General features: G+C 39.5%; 1 protein-coding gene across 1 annotated transcript; it reads left to right on the forward strand.

The window, feature by feature from the left end:
- The first annotated feature begins 15,369 nt into the window (after window positions 1–15,369).
- Tmsb10 (thymosin beta 10) lies at window positions 15,370–16,470 on the forward strand. Its single transcript, XM_047522206.1, has 3 exons — window positions 15,370–15,524; window positions 15,816–15,930; window positions 16,188–16,470. The coding sequence occupies exons 2-3, from the start codon at window positions 15,831–15,833 to the stop codon at window positions 16,220–16,222; spliced, it is 135 nt and encodes a 44-aa protein (XP_047378162.1). The 5' UTR covers window positions 15,370–15,524; window positions 15,816–15,830; the 3' UTR covers window positions 16,223–16,470.
- The last annotated feature ends 763 nt before the right edge of the window (window positions 16,471–17,233 follow it).

A 17,233-nucleotide genomic window follows, 5' to 3' on the forward strand; every position in this document is an offset into this window, starting at 1 on the left:
TGATGTGCATATTATTGAAAACAATATAGTCACGCATTGCCTTAAGGGAAAATATGGCATTTTTTAGAATTCATGTGGCAGAGGTAAGTATCAATTTCTCAAAACAAAATTCTGAAATTTTTTTTTAAAAACTCTGAAATCTTAAAATTATTTTCATGAACACCAGCACAGTTGACTAATTCACTGATCAAACTGCATGCTATTTTGAACTTTTCTTTCTTTTTTTTTTTTTTTTTTCCCTGTGGTACTGGGGATTGAACGAAGGGGAACTTCACCACTTAGATATACTCCTGGGCTTTTTTATTTTCTATTTTGAGACAGGGTCTCACTGAGTTACCCAGGCTGGCCCTGAACTTGCTATCCTTCTCCTTTAGCTTCCCAAGTAACTGAGATAAAAGGCATGCGCCACCAAATCCAGTCAAACATTTTTTTTAATTGAAAAGTTAGCAATATGTTACTGAAGTGTATGTCTGCACATATTATTTGGGGCAACTATAGGTAAATGGAAAACAATTGGAACTAAAAATGGGAAAAAAATCCCACCAGTATAAACATTTGATTTTGATTTTAAAAAAATGAAAGAAAGTAAAATGCTTCCAGCCATTACTTGCATAGGTTTTGTTGGCTTAGTTTCTTAGTTCTTTGTTTCAATTCACTGCAGCATTGTTTGTAAGGATATCACTCTTAGGCCTAGGCAAGAGGGGCTGCACTGTGGAGGATGCCCTTCCCTACCCAGAAGCAATATGCAGGCCCTAGGCAAGGATTCCCTGTTGTGCAGCTTGGTAGCAGAGTGACTGTATCTCAGTACCAGATTGGTTTGTGGGGGCGCCACTGCAATCACTAAAGCTTCTGTATTTAGGGATGACTGGAAAGATGGAGGCACTTACTTAAGAACTTTTTCGCCATGTCATCTTTTTCTCTCATAGTGGTGCCAGGTGTCTATTTTCTTCCTCCTTTTTCTATTCTTTGTTGTGGTCATAAAAATTAGCCCAGGGACTGCAGGAGTGACTCGTGAATTAGGAATTAGCAGTTTTCCCACAGTTGTATATGAGAACTGAGTAATATTTTGCTGTAGTGAATAACTCATATTATTCTTAAATCTGCATGCATGTCAGTCTGGACACAGCACACGTGAAGTGAAATAAATTCTTCACATTGGCCACAAGATGAATACTGAAGGCTAGAATTGCAAATAGTTTTGTAAAATGATTAATTGAACTTAATTTCAGCTGCAATTTTTTTTTTAAGTCTTGGGGATTGAACCCAGGTCTCACACATACTAGGCAAGTTCTCTAACCCTGAGTTACATCCTCAGTCCTTTTCATTTTATTTGGAGACAGGGTCTTTCTTGTTAAATTGTCTAGGCTGGACTTTAATTTGTGATCCTCATGCCTCAGTCTCCTGAGTAAGCTGGGAAGGATTACAAGCATGTGCCGCCATACCTGGTACATCTACAACGTTTTTAATGAAATATTTCATTTAAAATAACATTGACTGACACCTTTGGCATTAATAATTACTCATATTTTGGCTTAGAATACTAGACAGTGTTAATATTTTAGAAGAAAATAATTTTAACTTATGAAATTTTAGCTCTTTTTTATATAACTGAATTCACCTTCTTAACACTAGAGTTGATACTCATCATTTGTGAATTCTGTATTTGCAAATTAAACTACTTGCTAAAATTTATTTGTAACCCCAAAATCAATACTCTAGGTGCTTATACCATTATTTGGGGACATAAATAGAATGTAAAAAAATTGAATCGCCCAAAGTGTGTGTTCCCAAGTGAGGCCAAAAACTTAATGCTCTTATGTTAGCTCTCAGACTACAAACAAGCATCATTTTCTAGATCAATTTAGTGCCCCATTTTCCACATTTGGTGCACATTGGTGATTTTGATGTATAAAATGGTATCTAAGGGGCTAAGGTTGTAGCTTAGAGAGCTTGCCTAGCATACCAAAGGCCCTGGGCTCAACCCCTAGCTCTGGAAAATAAAACAAAACAAAATAAAACAGGTGCAGGAGTGTACTGATGAAATGCTGTCCAGTGTTTATAAACTCAGGAAACTACAATGTACCTTACAGAGAAAATATGTGTTAGATAAGCTTCATTCAGATGTATGCTGTTGGTCATATGATTCATTATTAATGACTCAATTATATATATTATATAAGGTGTCTTTGGACAGAAAAACACATAAAACAAGGTTATTATTGAAGAGTTTATGAAAATGCATCCAGACGCACGCAGGAACTTAATTCTGTATTTCCCCTAGGAGTTATGTTTCTATATTCACTAATTCAATGTTTACAGAAATTTTATAGAGAATAACTATCACAAATAATAAGATATTGTACACTTTGAACATTACATTTTATTTTTAATCTTTTAGACGGTTACAGAATACAAGTTATGTGAAAATCTTGATGATACAATTAGTAATTATACTTAAGTGAAAGCAAAAAAAATTACAGAATAAATTTCTAATAATTTAGGAATTATATGCATCTTTACTTTCTTGTTCTTTCAAACATCTCCAGCCCACTAACAGAACACTCAGACCTGCATAGCACATTAAATCCAGTCATCTGTGATAGTTTGCCCACTCTTACTCATATTGTGATGGCAAAACCAGACCTGGTAGTGAAATGAAATTACAAAAATGTTATGCTAAGAGTCCAGTGCCTGGGGAAGGGGTCAGTTCTCCTTCCTTCTCTTAGGCTTTCTCCAGGAAACCTAATTAACCATGGGTCCCTACCTTTTGCATTGTCAATAACTGCCCTAACAGTCTGATTACTTCCTCCTGAAATGTAATAGATGTCTGTGAAAAGAGCTGTTTCTTCTTATCTGTTCTGTGAGCATGCTTAATGTTAGAGACCCTACACAGGTCTTCAACCGCATAGATTAGGAATTTTTTTAAAAAAAGAGAAAAAAAAAGCCCCAAAGATACGATGGGTCTAAGATGATGTCAAATAACCTATAAATAATGTAAGAAACTATGGATCAGGACTCAAAATTTTGGAATGCCAATCTCTGGACTCACCAGCGTAAAAAAAAGTTTGGTTTCTCCTACTTTCCGAGTGCCGTCTTATAGTTTCCACAACAATATAAAAGCCAATATTTTTCCAATTTTAAACATTCTGTTAGAAATTTCATTCATCATGCAGAAAGATAGAATATTCTTTATTACACAGCATGTTAACTTGCTTTATAAACTAAATATTTATGCATGCATCATGTGAGTCTCTAGTCACATGAAAATGTTAGGGGTAGTAATTTATAGTAAATTGCTTAAAAAAAAAGGTAAATGCAGACCAATTTGATATTCATTATATAACCCAGGGTATATCTATCAAATAGGATATCACACACAACCTTTTATAAGAAAAACAGTGAACTTGGAGACCAATTGCTAGGGTTCAGATCCTGCCACTACTATTTACTGTGTCATCTTAGTTTTTGATCTCTTTGTGTCTCAATTTCTTCATCCTGTAAATAAGGAGGTACTAGGACTTTGCTCATAGGACTGTTGTGAGATTTAAAGAGTCAATATAGGTAAGTGCTTATGGTAACAGTGAACACATAGTAATATTGTATATACAGTTATCTATGAACACTAGTGTGTGCATCATTTGCTCTGATATGATACAATCTCCAAGATATATTAAAGAGGTAAAGTGAAGTTCAGTAATATGCTGTCATTTGTAAAAACAAATTTAAAAAAATATGTAGCTGGAATAGTGACACAGGCCTGTAATCCCAGCAATTCAGGAGGCTGAGGCAGGGGATTTCAAGTTCAAAGCCAGCCTGGGCAACTTAGTGAGAACCTGTCTTAATTTTTTTAAAAATTAAAAAAAATAAAAAGGGTAAGGAAGTAGCTCAGTGGAAGATCACTTGCCTAACATGTGCAAGGCTTTGGGTTCAATTTCCAGCACAGGGGTTGGGGGATGGGATGGATGGGATAGGACACTATGTATGTATGTATACATGAATGCCTGTATCTATTGTGCTTGTATGTGTATATGCTAGTATCTCTTAAAGTGTGTACATGAGCTGGTAATAGATTGCTTCTAGGGAGGGAAATGGGAGGACTGGAGATTGGACATAGGAGAGAGAATTTTCACTGTATGTTGCAGTGATTCTGATTTTTTTACACCCCCAAAAGTTAGTGGCTTAAAACAACAGCAATCATGTACAATATTTCATGACTTCCGTGGGTTAGGAAATCATACAGAGCCCAACAGGTATGACTCATCTCTATGAATATTTTAGGTTGATTTTTCAGGTCTGTATGCTCCACCAGATTGTACAAGTCCTTGAGGATAGAAATCACAGCTTATTCATCTCTGTATCACTCCAGGGTGGATAGAAAAATTTTGGCAGAATAAGTGAAGAATGAGGGTACATGTTCTCATTCTTTTGATGGTTCTTTTCTTTTTCAATTCCTGATTCCAACTGTGCCCTCTTCTTCTTCATTGGCTAAGACTATGACATAGATTGAAATTTCACAACTCTGGGAACAAATACTCTTCTGCTTTTCAGGAGACACATTTTAACAAAGTGATTTTCCAAATAATTTTTATCAACTTAGAGCATGTAGAAAATACAGGAACAAGTCACCACTGGCAAGCACTGTGTTGAGAACTAACTTCACACAGGTGAGAGGAAAGCAAAAATCCAAGGCCTGGGGACTTTCCATTGAGAAATATACAATGGAGAAGGAGAGTGATGTTTATTCAGAAAAGAAAAAAATACTTCTTTAACATTTACGAGAAAGAAAAAATGCCAGAATATTTCTATGAAAAAGTAAAAATAATATTATCCTAACAGCTAACACCAAAATTGCACTGAAGAAAGGAACTGTCATTGGGAAATACCTCAATTCCTTGCTTGTAGTATGAAGGGAGGCCTGAAACTTCTTCGGCAAGAACCAAGCTAGCAAAGAACAAGTGCATTGTTCTCCTAGAGAAGGGAGTTATTTCTCAAAAGGAAGAATTAAGAGAGGAAGGAGAGAATCAGAAAGGGGAGAAAAGGAGATAATGAAATACTGCAACTTTGGGGCTATCTGGGTCCCCCAAAGCACAAGAAGTACTTTCAAGATCAAGGATGCGTCATTAAAAATGTTTGCTTTTCCCCTTAATCTATAAACATCTGGTAAAAGTTATGCTGCACACAACAGTCTTACATAGTTTCTTTGATTACTATGATTAGATGTACTTTCATTGGAGACACAAAGCCCAAAGAAATCAAAATTAACAATAAGAACTAAATATTCCTGAAAATTCAGAGAAATCATGGGAAAACTTCAAACAGGAGCTGGAATCATTCTTGGCTAGATATTGTTCTTGGCTAGAGAACTTCTGAATTACATATAAAATTTCAGAAGTATCTGTCTTGTGCAAATAAAAGAAGAATTTAGAGTTAAAGGGACAATTTCTGAATAGTCAATACTAAGGCATTGTTTGAAATGATGATCTCACAACAGCAGGGTTTGAACTGCTGGTCACAACCAAGTAGTAGATAATAAAATCAAATTTGCAGGTCACAATCTATATTTTAAATGAAATATGAAATGGAAAGGATAGTTCAACACTGGCAGCCACTAGGAAAATTCAAATTAAAACCATAATAAGTTATATTAAAGCCATGGTGACATATGCATATAATGCCAGCAATTTGGGAGACTGAGGCAGGAAGATCACAAGTTTGAGGCCAACATCAGCAATTTAGAAAGGTCCTGTCTCAAAATTAAGAAAAAAGGGGGCTGGAGATGTAGCTCAGTCTTAAAGCACTCCTGAGTTCCAACCCTAGTATATATAAAAAAAGTGATGAAACATTATTTCCCCCCATTAGAACAACCACAATTAAAACAAAGATAATACCAAACACTGATAAGGATAGATTTCTTATACATTACTAGTGGGAATGTAAAATGGTACAACCACAATCACTCTGCAAAATTGTTTGGCAATCTGTAATAAAACATACCCTTACCATATGATCCAGTAATCATCCCCCTAGCATTTATCCTAAGAAAGGAAAACCTGTCTGTACAAACACATAAAAGTATACAATGGTTCATTATGGTTTTATTTCTAATAGCCCAAAACTGGAAACAACCAAAAGTGGTACATTCATATCATGAACACTACTCAAATAAAAATGAATGAATTATTGACACATTCAATAACTTAAATGGATCTCAAAGGGCATTACGTTAAGCCAATCTCAAAAGGATATATACTGATTGTCTCCTTTTGTATAATGTTCTTGAAAGGAAGATGAAGAACAGATCGGTTGTCAGATGTTATCATTGGGGAATGGGGATGTGACTAAAAAGAGCTATAGAAGGGACTTTTGTAAAGGTGATAAAATAGGTCTGTAACTGAATTTTGGTGGTTGTTATACAACATTATACATGTGATGAAGTGGCATAGAACTACACACACCTACAAATGAGTACATGTAAAAACTGGTGAAATCTGCCAAAAAAATAAGTCTACAGATTGCAACAATTTCAATTCCTGGTTTTAATATTGCTTTGTAGTTGTTCCCACTACAAAGAATGGGGAGAAGTGTACAGGGGACATCAGAAGTATTACCTTGGGCTGGGGAAATACCTCAGTTGGTAGAGTGCTTACCCTGAAAGCACAAGGCCCTGGGTTTAATCCCCAGCACTAGGGAGGAAAAAAAAAAAAAAAAAAAAAAAAAAAAAAAAGAGTACTACCTTCATAACTTCCTGTGAATCTATAATTATTTCAAAATAAAAACCTTAAAATTAAAAAAAGAACATAAAAGTTCAGAGAGTCTCACTCACAGTAAGGCTTGGTATTTATTGTTCTAGAGAAACTTTGTTTGCCATATGTGTTCCTGTGTGTTTCAGTCACAATGTGAAAAGTATGGAATGTACTTCTTAGAGGTAAGGGTAGTCTTTGGGTCAAAAATAGTTTGAAAACCACTGCTCTACAGCAAGCTTGACTGACTCAAAGACCAGTAAGGGCTAGGTAGACATGTGAAGAAGTCTGCCTCAGTCTCCCAAATTGCTGGCATTATATGCATATGTCACCATGGCTTTAATACAACTTATTATGGTTTTAATTTGAATTTTCCTAGTGGTTGCCAGTGTTGAACTATCCTTTCCATTTCATATTTCATTTAAAATATAGATTGTGACCTGCAAATTTGATTTTATTATCTACTACTTGGTTGTGACCAGCAGTTCAAACCCTGGTTCATTATGAATGTTGTCATTCAAATTACTTACATACCAAAGTTCCTTTATTTCCACAAATAAATATGCTCTTTCTCATTTTTCTTGAGTCACCCAATACTCTTGATCTAACTTTTCTCCCCACATTTTCCCACTGTTTTTCTTTTCTGTGGTTAAATATGCATAACATAAATTCTACCATCTAACCATCCTTAATTGTACAGTTCAGTGGTAGTAAGTATATTCACATTATTGGTTAACCTCACACTTTCCATCACTAGAACTTCTTCACCATCTCATACTGAAATTTTATACCATTAAATAAGAACTCTCTCTGGGTTCAGGGTGTAGCTCAGTGGTAGAATGCATGGGAAGGCCCTAGATTCTACCAAAAAATAAAAAGAACTCCCCATTATCCATTTTCCCTTCACTCAGCTGCTGGGAACAAATGTTCTACTTTCTGTTTCTATGTGTTTTCTTCCTACTTTTAAAAGTGAATTAGTTTATCTATCACTGAATAACAAATAACCCCAAAGTGTAGCAACATAAAACAATGAAGATATATCACTTCACAGTTTCTGGGAACAGTTTATTTAAATGGTTTCTGGCTTGGGGTCTTTCAGGACATTGCAATGAACTTGCAGCCAAATATCTGAATTCTTGACTAGACTTGGAGCACCCACTTCCTAGCTTACTCATGTTGAGCTTGTTGGGCCTCTCCATAGGGCTGCTCACAACATGGCAGCTGGCTTCCCCAAAAATGAGATATCAGAGACAGACAGACAGACAGGTGGATGGAGAGAATATGCAGCCAGCACCATAAAGGACATTGTCTCAGAAATGGCATACCCTTCTGCCATACATCACTAGTTGCATAGTGCCACCCTGATGAAATGCAGCGGGGGACTACACAGGGAGATAGGACTCACTAGAAGCCATCTTGAAGGTTAGTTCCCACAGATAGAGACTGAGGCACAGAACTATTGCTATAGTAAGCAGAACACAGGCCCAAATATAAGTGGCGGTTGACACCGCTTTCCATGCTGAGAAGACATTAGGAAATGGTGGCAAAACCAGTAAAGTGAAGAGGGGAAGCTGCTAATCATGATGATGTCACAAGAAACTATAGACCCAGTGCTACTAGATCTTCAGTGTGTAAAATTTTCAATGTTTGAGTATTAGATAAAGGTTTTTTTTTTTTTTTTTTTGTTAAATTTAATGTGGCCAAACAAAACATACATATTAGCTAGATCCAGACTGCCAGTCTGCAAACTCTCCTGCAAGATCTAGGCAATGGTGGTGGTTAAAACAAACAAACAAAATCCTTCCAGCTTCAGGATCAGCCAAACCTGGATTCGAGTCCCAGCAATGTCAATTACTAGTTGTGTGATTTGACCAAGTCTCAGGTTCCTACACTGTAAAGCAGAAGTTAAAAACTGTGCCTTATCATACTATTTTGGTGAGGATTAAGTGAGAAAATAAATGCAGGGTCCTTAACACACAATCTGGAGCCTCAAAACTGCTCCATAATGTTAGTTGCATCATTATTGCTATTTTAGTGGCATATGTGAAAAACTTTGTTAATATTCTCACTCACACTGTGGCCCTTAGCCACTTGGGCTACTAAGAAACTGTTAAGTTAATACACATGTCTGCAGAACAGAACAATCGCTACTGAGGCTGCACCTCAGGGGACCACTTTAGTTTCATCACAATTTTATCTTGGAAAAGCCCTTAACTATGTGATCTACCAAAACAAAAACAAACAAAACCCCAGCATTTTGATGTTGTGGAAAACAGAGAGGTCACATTCTGATTCCCTTGCTTCCCAAGCCTCCTTTATGTGAAAGTCACACAGTTATTTTCAGGCTGGCAAAACTGATACTCAAAAGGAAACTGTTTCACAAATGGAATAGCAACAATAGAAAGACAAGGAAAGTCATCTAGGAAGATGATGTTCTGGTATTTATGAGCCTATTCCAGTCCCACATATGAATCATCTCTGTAGTAGTCCAAATACTTGACTATCCTTTCTCATTGAATGTCTCCAGTGACAGAGAACTCATCAGCTCCCCCAAAGTAGATCGTTCTGCTTTGATTAATATATTTATGCATTAGTTCAAAGTACGCTGATTGACCATTTTGTATATGTCAGGCATTGCATTTGGTGCTAGGGCTATAGTGGTAAACAAGATGGATGAGGTCTCTCATTTCTTGTTGCAGAATAGAGAAACAAAGAAAAGAAAATATAGCATGTTTGGTTATATATTGATTGGTTAGAGGTAGATTCTATGAAGAAAAATGACACACAGTAAAAGGATAAAGAACGACAAGGGTGTTACTCTCTAAGGGTTCTCTGAGGAGAGGAATACCTAAGCAGGTTTTCAAATGAAGGAAGAAGGTGCACAAGGCAAATATCTCTACCAAGATGTGCATCAGCATAGACAAAGGACAAATGCAAGAGTAAATGACTTCCTTAAATCCAAAGGATATCTGCTCTGAATTCTTTCTTCCTATCCACACAGTTGTAAATCTCACAGCCATTTGAAAGTTAACCATGTGTATCATATCTCCTTGTACTGATAGCACTGATATTTACTATAAGAAGACTCCATATCTATCCTCATTGGGTTCATCTGATCACATTTTATCCATTTCTCCACTGGATCCAGCTGGCTTTGGAACTTCCAGATTGCGTCTTTTGCAATGTAATCAGCATTCTATCTACATCTCCATTCCAATTTGATAATAATGTCAAATGGAACAAATCTGAGGGATGAAGCCCCATGCCAATCTCCAAAGGTTCCTCTCAGACCCCTCACATACACCAGGCTCTCATTAGTTCTACATTTCCCAGAGCATCCTTTTCAACAAAGAAAATGGACATGTATTGGAGGTGAGTGATTCAGTTTTCTCTATATCATTTGTGAACAGCATACAGTCTGTTCTGAGCAGCAGGCTAAAATGTTGTCATCGGAATGGGACCCCAAGCCATAAGTAAGTTCAAGTGATAAACACTGTTGATTGACAGTCATTCATCTATGACATCTGACTTGCATCTGGAGAGTCTTATTATACCTTCCATACCTAGAATACTGCCAGATACTTTGTATATATTTTGTAAACATTTATTTTAGTATAGATGAGAGTTATGGAAACTATTTAGGAAAAATCTTCAGGTGGGACCTGCAGCCTTAGCACCATCAGGTTAGGATTTTTCTGTCTGCTGGGCACTCCATTCAGCTGCAGCTATGTAACAAAACATGCTGAAACACTCTTAAAACAATTACAATAGCATTAATCTTGCTCATGAGTCTACAGTTTGGTCAGGGACAGCTTGTCTCTGCTTTGCTCAGTGGAATGCTGACATGTGACTTTTCCTTGTAGATGCTTGGTTTCCTCAGAGCCTGGAGGCAAACTGAGAGAGTCATGCAGAACTATGTGGTCTTTGATGACACGACCTCATAAGTCATAAAGCATCATTTTTTTTTAAATTATTGGTTCTTTTTAGTTATAAACATTAGAATTCATTTTGACATAAATATAAAAGCATGGAATACAATTTGTTCTAATTAAGTGCCCAGTATTTTCCCTTCCCCTTCCTTCCTCCCACTCCTTGTTCCCTTCTCTCTACTCTGATCTTTCTGCTATTTACTTATATTTTTTAATTAGTGTCTTGTGGATGTACATGAAGGTGAGATTCATTGAGGTATATTCATATTTGTACACAGGAAAATTAGGTCAGATTAATTCCACTGTCTCTCCCTATCCCATCTCTCCTTCAGTCCCTTCATTCACCTTTGTCTACTCCACTGATTTTCTTCTAGTCTTTTTTTTTTTTTTTTTTACTTCCCCTCCTTATTTTGGATTAGCTTCCTCATATCAGAGAAAAAATTCTACCCTTTGGCTTTTTGGGTCTAATTTATTTCACTTAGCATGATAATCTTCAGATCCATCCATTCACTGGAAAATGTCATAAAGTTGTTGTTCTTTACAGCTGAGTAACACTCCATTGTGTGTATATATCACATTTCTTACTCAGGGCACCTGGGTTGACTCCATAGCTTGGCTATTGTGAATTGTGCTACTATAAACATTAATGTGGTTGCACCACTGCAATGTGAATTTTAAATCCTTTGGATATATACTGAGAAATGGGATAACTAGGTCATATTGTAGTTCCAGTCCTAGTTTTTTGAGGAATCTCCATACTACTTTCCAGAGGGGCTGCACCAATTTGCAGTCCATCCAAAAATGTATGAGTGTACCCTTTTCCCACATCCTCACCAACACTGATTGTTACTTGCCATTCTGATTCTAGTGAGATGAAATTTCAGTGTAGTTTTAATTTGCATTTCTTTAAATGCTAGAGATGTTGAACATTTTTTCATATATTTGTTGACCATTTGTATTTCTTCTTTTGAGAAGTGTGTTCTGTTCCTTTGCCCATTTTTTGATTTGATTTCTTTTTTTCTTTTTTGGTGTTATGTGTTTAGAGTTCTTTGTATATCCTAGATATTAATGCCCTATCTAAGGAGCAGGTGACAAAGATTTTCTTCCATTCTGTAGGCTCGCTCTTCAATCTCTTGATTGTTTCCTTTTTAATTTGATGCCATCCCATTTATTGATTTTTTATTTTACTTCTTACACTTTAGGAGTCTTGTTCAGGAAGTCAGTTCCTGAACTGACATGATGGTGTGTTAGGCCTACACTTTCTTCTAGCATGTGCAGGATTTCTGGTCTAATTTCTTAGTCTTTGATCCACTCGGAGTTGTTTTATACAGGGTGAAAGATAGGAGTTAAATTTCATTCTACTACATATGGATTTCCATTTTTCCCAGCACTATTTGTTGAAAAGGCTATCTTTTCTCCAATGTATGTTTTTGGCACACACCTTTGTCTATGAGATAACTGTATTGATGTGGGTTTGTCTGTGTCTTCTATTCTGTTCCATTGGTCTTCTTGCCTGTTGTGGTGCCAATACCATGCTGTTTTTGTCACTATAGCTCTCTAGTACAATTTAATGTCTGGGATTGTGATGCTTCCTACTTCACTTTTCTCACTACATATTGCTTTGGCTATTCTGGGTCTATTATTTTTCCAAATGAATTTCATGACTGCTTTTCCTTTTTTTTTGTGAAGAACATCATTGGAATTTTTATGGGTATTGCAATGAATCTGTACAGTGCTTTTGGTAGTATGGCCTTTTTGACAATACTAATTCTACCTATCCCAAGAATACATGAGGGCTTTCTACTTCTAAGGTCTTCTTCTATTTCTTTCTTCAGTGTTCTATAGTTTTCATTTTGGAGGGCCTTCGCTTCTTTTGTTAGACTGATTAACAAGTTGTCTTTTTTTTTTTTTTTTTAGGCTATTGTGAATGGGATAGTTTTCCTAATTTCTTTTTCAGCAGATACATCATTGGAGTATAGGAATGCAAATGATTTGTGGGTGTGGATTTTGTATCCTGCTACTTTGCTGAATCCATTTATGAGCTTTAGAAGTCTTCTGATGGAATTGTTTGGTCTTTTATAGGATCATGTCATTGCCAAAGAGTTCATTTGAGCTCTTATTTTCCTATTCATATCCCTTTAATTCACAAAGCATCCTTAGAAGAAAGTCACTATGGCCAAGTTATACTTGAGAAAAGGTAGGAGAGGTGTCAAAGAATGCAAATGTTTTAAAATTACTGTCCATAGGATTACATGAGACTAATAGATCTGATCATTGTTCTGGAGCAGTGAATGCCAAAGAGGCTGGCTACTTTATAGAGATGGGTCACCAGAGCTGCACTGAACAGAATACAGTAGGTCAGCAAGTTCACTTAGAACTCCTTTTTTGGGGAATTCTGCATGCTTGCTCTTTCTCCAAATGTTTGTCTCCATAGCTATATTTAGGAGAAATAGATTCCTTTGTTTCCTAAATAAAGGGAAATTGGAATTGAAGTTCACCATGGGTCCAAATTGGGATGAGTGGATTTTTCCATAACCAGGAAGGCATTACTTCTGAAAGTAATCAAGTGTCAGTGAAAACCTCCAAAAAGTAGTAATCTCTAGATTTTATTTTTAAGTTCAAGTTTAGTGAATTCTTCAATGGTAGACAGCAAAGACTGCTTCAAGTTCAACACTGCTTTATTTTTTTTACATTTCCCATCCTCCCTTGCAGTTTTGTAAAATCATGTGACCAAGCTCTGGCTAAAAAAAAAAAAAAAAAAAAAAAAAAAAAAAGGATATAAACACCCTTAAGGAAATTCCAACTTTGAGGCAGGCATAGAGCACCAAGACACTAAGCCTTCCTGAGAAACCATGGTAACCACTCTAACTACATAATATATGAGGAAGGAGGTTTCCAGACCAATATAAAAATGAGCCACACAGAAAACCCCAGGTCATTTACCTCTCTTGGAGGTGTCCTGCTTCATGTATCTCAGGGCTTACTTCCATTTCACTAAATATTTTTATATTTTTCTATATAAACCTGTGGACTGAAATCTTTTTTGAGAAGACAAGAAGTAAGGAGCAACAGTCCTTTATCCTTTTCTCCTTCCTCATACACTAGCTGGATGGAGTGGACTTCTAGGACTTAGGAGGGCATAGTAACAAGAAAGAAGGGGCCTGGGAGCCTGAGTCACTACAAAGAACAGAGTGCCTTGACCAGAAAATTAACATAGAAAGTTGCTGCATAAGTAGAAAATAAACTTTTATTTCCTTAATCCACCTTGAAGTCTGCTTTTATATTTGTTGGCCAAACCAGACTCTGAAGTTTGATTTTCTTTCAGGAAATGTTCACTCCCCTTCCTCTCCTACCAAGACTGGAATACACTCCACATCATTGATGACAGGCTGAGCCAGTGGAAAGTTAGCAGATATGACATGTTTTTACACTTTAACACTTCCACATCATCCTGTCCTATAGCCTTCTTGCTGGCTTGCCATCCCTGAGAAGAACAAGCTGTAGCTAACCCCCAGACCAGAGGATGAGACACCAATGACTAGGAGCCAAGTATCATTTGACCTGCAGATATATGGATGAGACTAAGTAATTATTTTAAGTCCCTGGTTTTTGGGGTGCTTTGTTACACAGTATATTGTACACGTAGTTGACCAGTACACTAATTAAGTGGGTCATGACATTCTAATGGAACTGTATATTATTTGGTGCCTGTTCTTTATATCATTTATACCCTGCTCCTTTACAGGAAAAGAGTTGCCTAATATCACACAGAAGTTTGGTATAATGAATTCATAAGTCTAAGCTTTCTTCCCACTGTTTCAAGCACACAGAGGGAATGTGAGAAAAATAGACAAGGAAGGAACTGAACAGAAGTTAGAATATTTCCACAATATCCCACTTTAACAGAGCTTGACAATACTCCTTGACACTGAAAAAAGGAAAGTTCAAGACAAAAAAAAAAAAAAAAAAAGGGTAGGATGATGATGATGGTGGTGGTGATGGTGGTGGTTCCCCTGGCCTGTTAAATCACGGAACTTACTATTAAAGGTGTTGCACAGGATGAAAATACGTTTCTAGGAAGATTTGAATAATTGCATTATACCACTCCTGTCACAGGTTAATAAGAAAGAACGTTTGTAGGAATGAGATTTTCTATCATCTTCAAGGTTAATTCAAGGAGGAAAGCCCCACCCTCCCATACAGTGTTCCTAGGAGGCCTGCAAGAGAAGGAACACCGAGAGCCTTCCCGGGACTCCCAGCTCCCACCTCCGCCCTTCAGACAATGTTGGTAACAGCATTTAACGAACACCCGCCACAAAAAAGGGGAAGGGAAGGGGATTCTGGCGGGGCAAAGGCAAGAGACCTAAGGCAACATGGGGGGTGGGGTGTAGCCTAAGAGCAAGGATTGCTGCTGAGTTACCGCGCACTCCCGCACATCCACAACTACGCCCCACGCGCGCGCGCACACACACATATACACACATCCCTTCCCCCGCCGCTCCCCACGCCCTTCCTACGGGTTGAGCAGCCGATTCCGGGAGAAAGGGAAATGCAGCCCCAAACGAAAACCCACAGGCTCAGTGCCTCCTCCCCCACAGTGAAACACAGCGAGCTGGGGGTTCGGGGCGCGGGAAGGGCGGTGCCGCGCCAGCAGGCAGCCCAGGAGGGCGCGGTGGGGAGCAAGCAGCCCGCGCTGCCCCGCCCCTCCGGTGCCGGCGCCTCCCCCGCTGCGGCGGGCGAGGGGCGGGGCGGGGCTCGGCGTATATAAGATGAGGGGCGGGCGCCACTCTTTTGTCTCTTGCTGCAGCAACGGGAGTGGGAGCATCTGGAGCTTGATTTGGAGCGAGGATCCACGGTGAGCGCTGCGCTGGGGCGGGAATCGGGCCGGGTGGGGTCGGGGCTGGTGCAACCCGCAGGATCGTCGCGGCCGTGGCTGCAACAGGCGCCCTTCCTTGACGGGACTCCAGAGCCCGCCGACCACGCCCTGGGGCTTCTTGGAGTGGGGTGCAGGACGCGCCCAAATCCTCGGCCTCCGGGCTGCCGGGAACGCCTGGGCGGGAGTGCCACGTCGAGAGGCGTCGGCGGAGAGTGCGGGGTGGGGGCGCTGGCCCCAGCCCTTGGCCAACCTCCTTCGTTTGCCCGCTAGTATTGTTTTAAGAAAATGGCAGACAAGCCGGACATGGGGGAAATCGCCAGCTTCGATAAGGCCAAGCTGAAGAAAACCGAGACGCAGGAGAAGAACACCCTGCCGACCAAAGAGAGTAAGTGCGCCCCCGCCTCCGGGTCCGCGGCCACCCAGCGCTGTCTCCCTACCCATGCCAACCCTGCCCCCATCCGGCCAATGCCCCGGGTTTGGGCGGCCCCTGCCACCTTTTCAGATACACAAAGCACTCTTAGCCCCAAGCCTCTTAATTCCCATACCTCGTTGGTGCCTCATCCACACCAGGTTTGAGAGTGCCTCGGTTGTGGGGGTTGCAAGGTGCCTCATCCCTCAGTACTCACTTCCCGTTCTCCGCAGCCATTGAGCAGGAAAAGCGGAGTGAAATTTCCTAAGAGCCTAGAGGATTCCCCACCCCCATCATCTCCGAGACCCTCGTCGTGATGTGGAGGAAGGAGCCACCTGCAAGATGGACACGAGCCACAAGCTGCACTGTGAACCCAGGCACTCCGCGCCGAAGCCACCGGCCTGTTGGTCCCTCAGGGGACCCCCAATCAGACTGCCAAATTCTCCGGTTTGCCCTGGGATATTATAGAAAATTATTTGTATGATTAATGAAAATAAAACACCTCGTGGCATGGCAGGCGTGGTCTGAATCTCTTGGTTGAGTGTGCATCATAGGCAGTGCCGCTGCAGCAAAGTCCCATTCATTGGAGTGGAGTTATGCCGCAGAGGAGAGGAGGGGGTCGCAGAATGGGCTGGCTTAGAGAGACCATTTTAAAATTTGGTCTTTATCTGCTCCATAAGATTTCGTGGGTTCATAACTGCTTGACTTTTGCTCACCCACATAAAATTTAACCCCAATTTGTCTCCAGCTCCGGAAAATTCTATCTCAATAGAGGATAAGCTTTTAGAGCCTTGTTTCCCTCTGGACTCCTCATATCTCTGATTCACATCAGAAAAAATTAAAAAAAAAAAACATGATTTAAAGTCTGGAAAGGAAGGAGGGAAATACTCTATATGAAATGTTAGAAATTGGGTGAGGCCGAAAAATCTCCAAAAAGCTTGTGAATTAGGGGGGAAAAGGTGGGGGGGGCGGGACCTAGGGAACCGACAGCGGAAAGGAACATTTTATATTCGTACTGGAGCCATAGGGGACAGCCTGGCGTTTTTGTCTAACTCCAGCTCAAAACCTTCCACTGAAGCATTACCAATAGAGGGAGTGCTGGCTGAGCAGACTCGGTGCTGTGATCAGCAGAAAGGGTGGGAATGTGGTTGGGAGGGGATGGAGGGAAGAGAGCGTGTGCAGGCTACTCCGCCTGGTAGGTGACACCCTCTGGACCCGCAGGGAAGGGGTGGGACCAGCCCAGTGGGGCCTTCTGAAGGAGGCACCTGGGACAGCTGGG

This window comes from Sciurus carolinensis, chromosome 13, assembly GCF_902686445.1.
Source record: "Sciurus carolinensis chromosome 13, mSciCar1.2, whole genome shotgun sequence".
Lineage (NCBI taxonomy): Eukaryota > Metazoa > Chordata > Mammalia > Rodentia > Sciuridae > Sciurus > Sciurus carolinensis.

Coding starts and splice junctions, on each gene's coding strand:
- Tmsb10 (XM_047522206.1), top strand. CDS start 15,831: ATGGCAGACAAGCCGGACATGGGGGAAATCGCCAGCTTCGATAAGGCC. Junction 15,931..16,187: donor CACCCTGCCGACCAAAGAGA/GTAAGTGCGCCC, acceptor CGTTCTCCGCAG/CCATTGAGCAGGAAAAGCGG.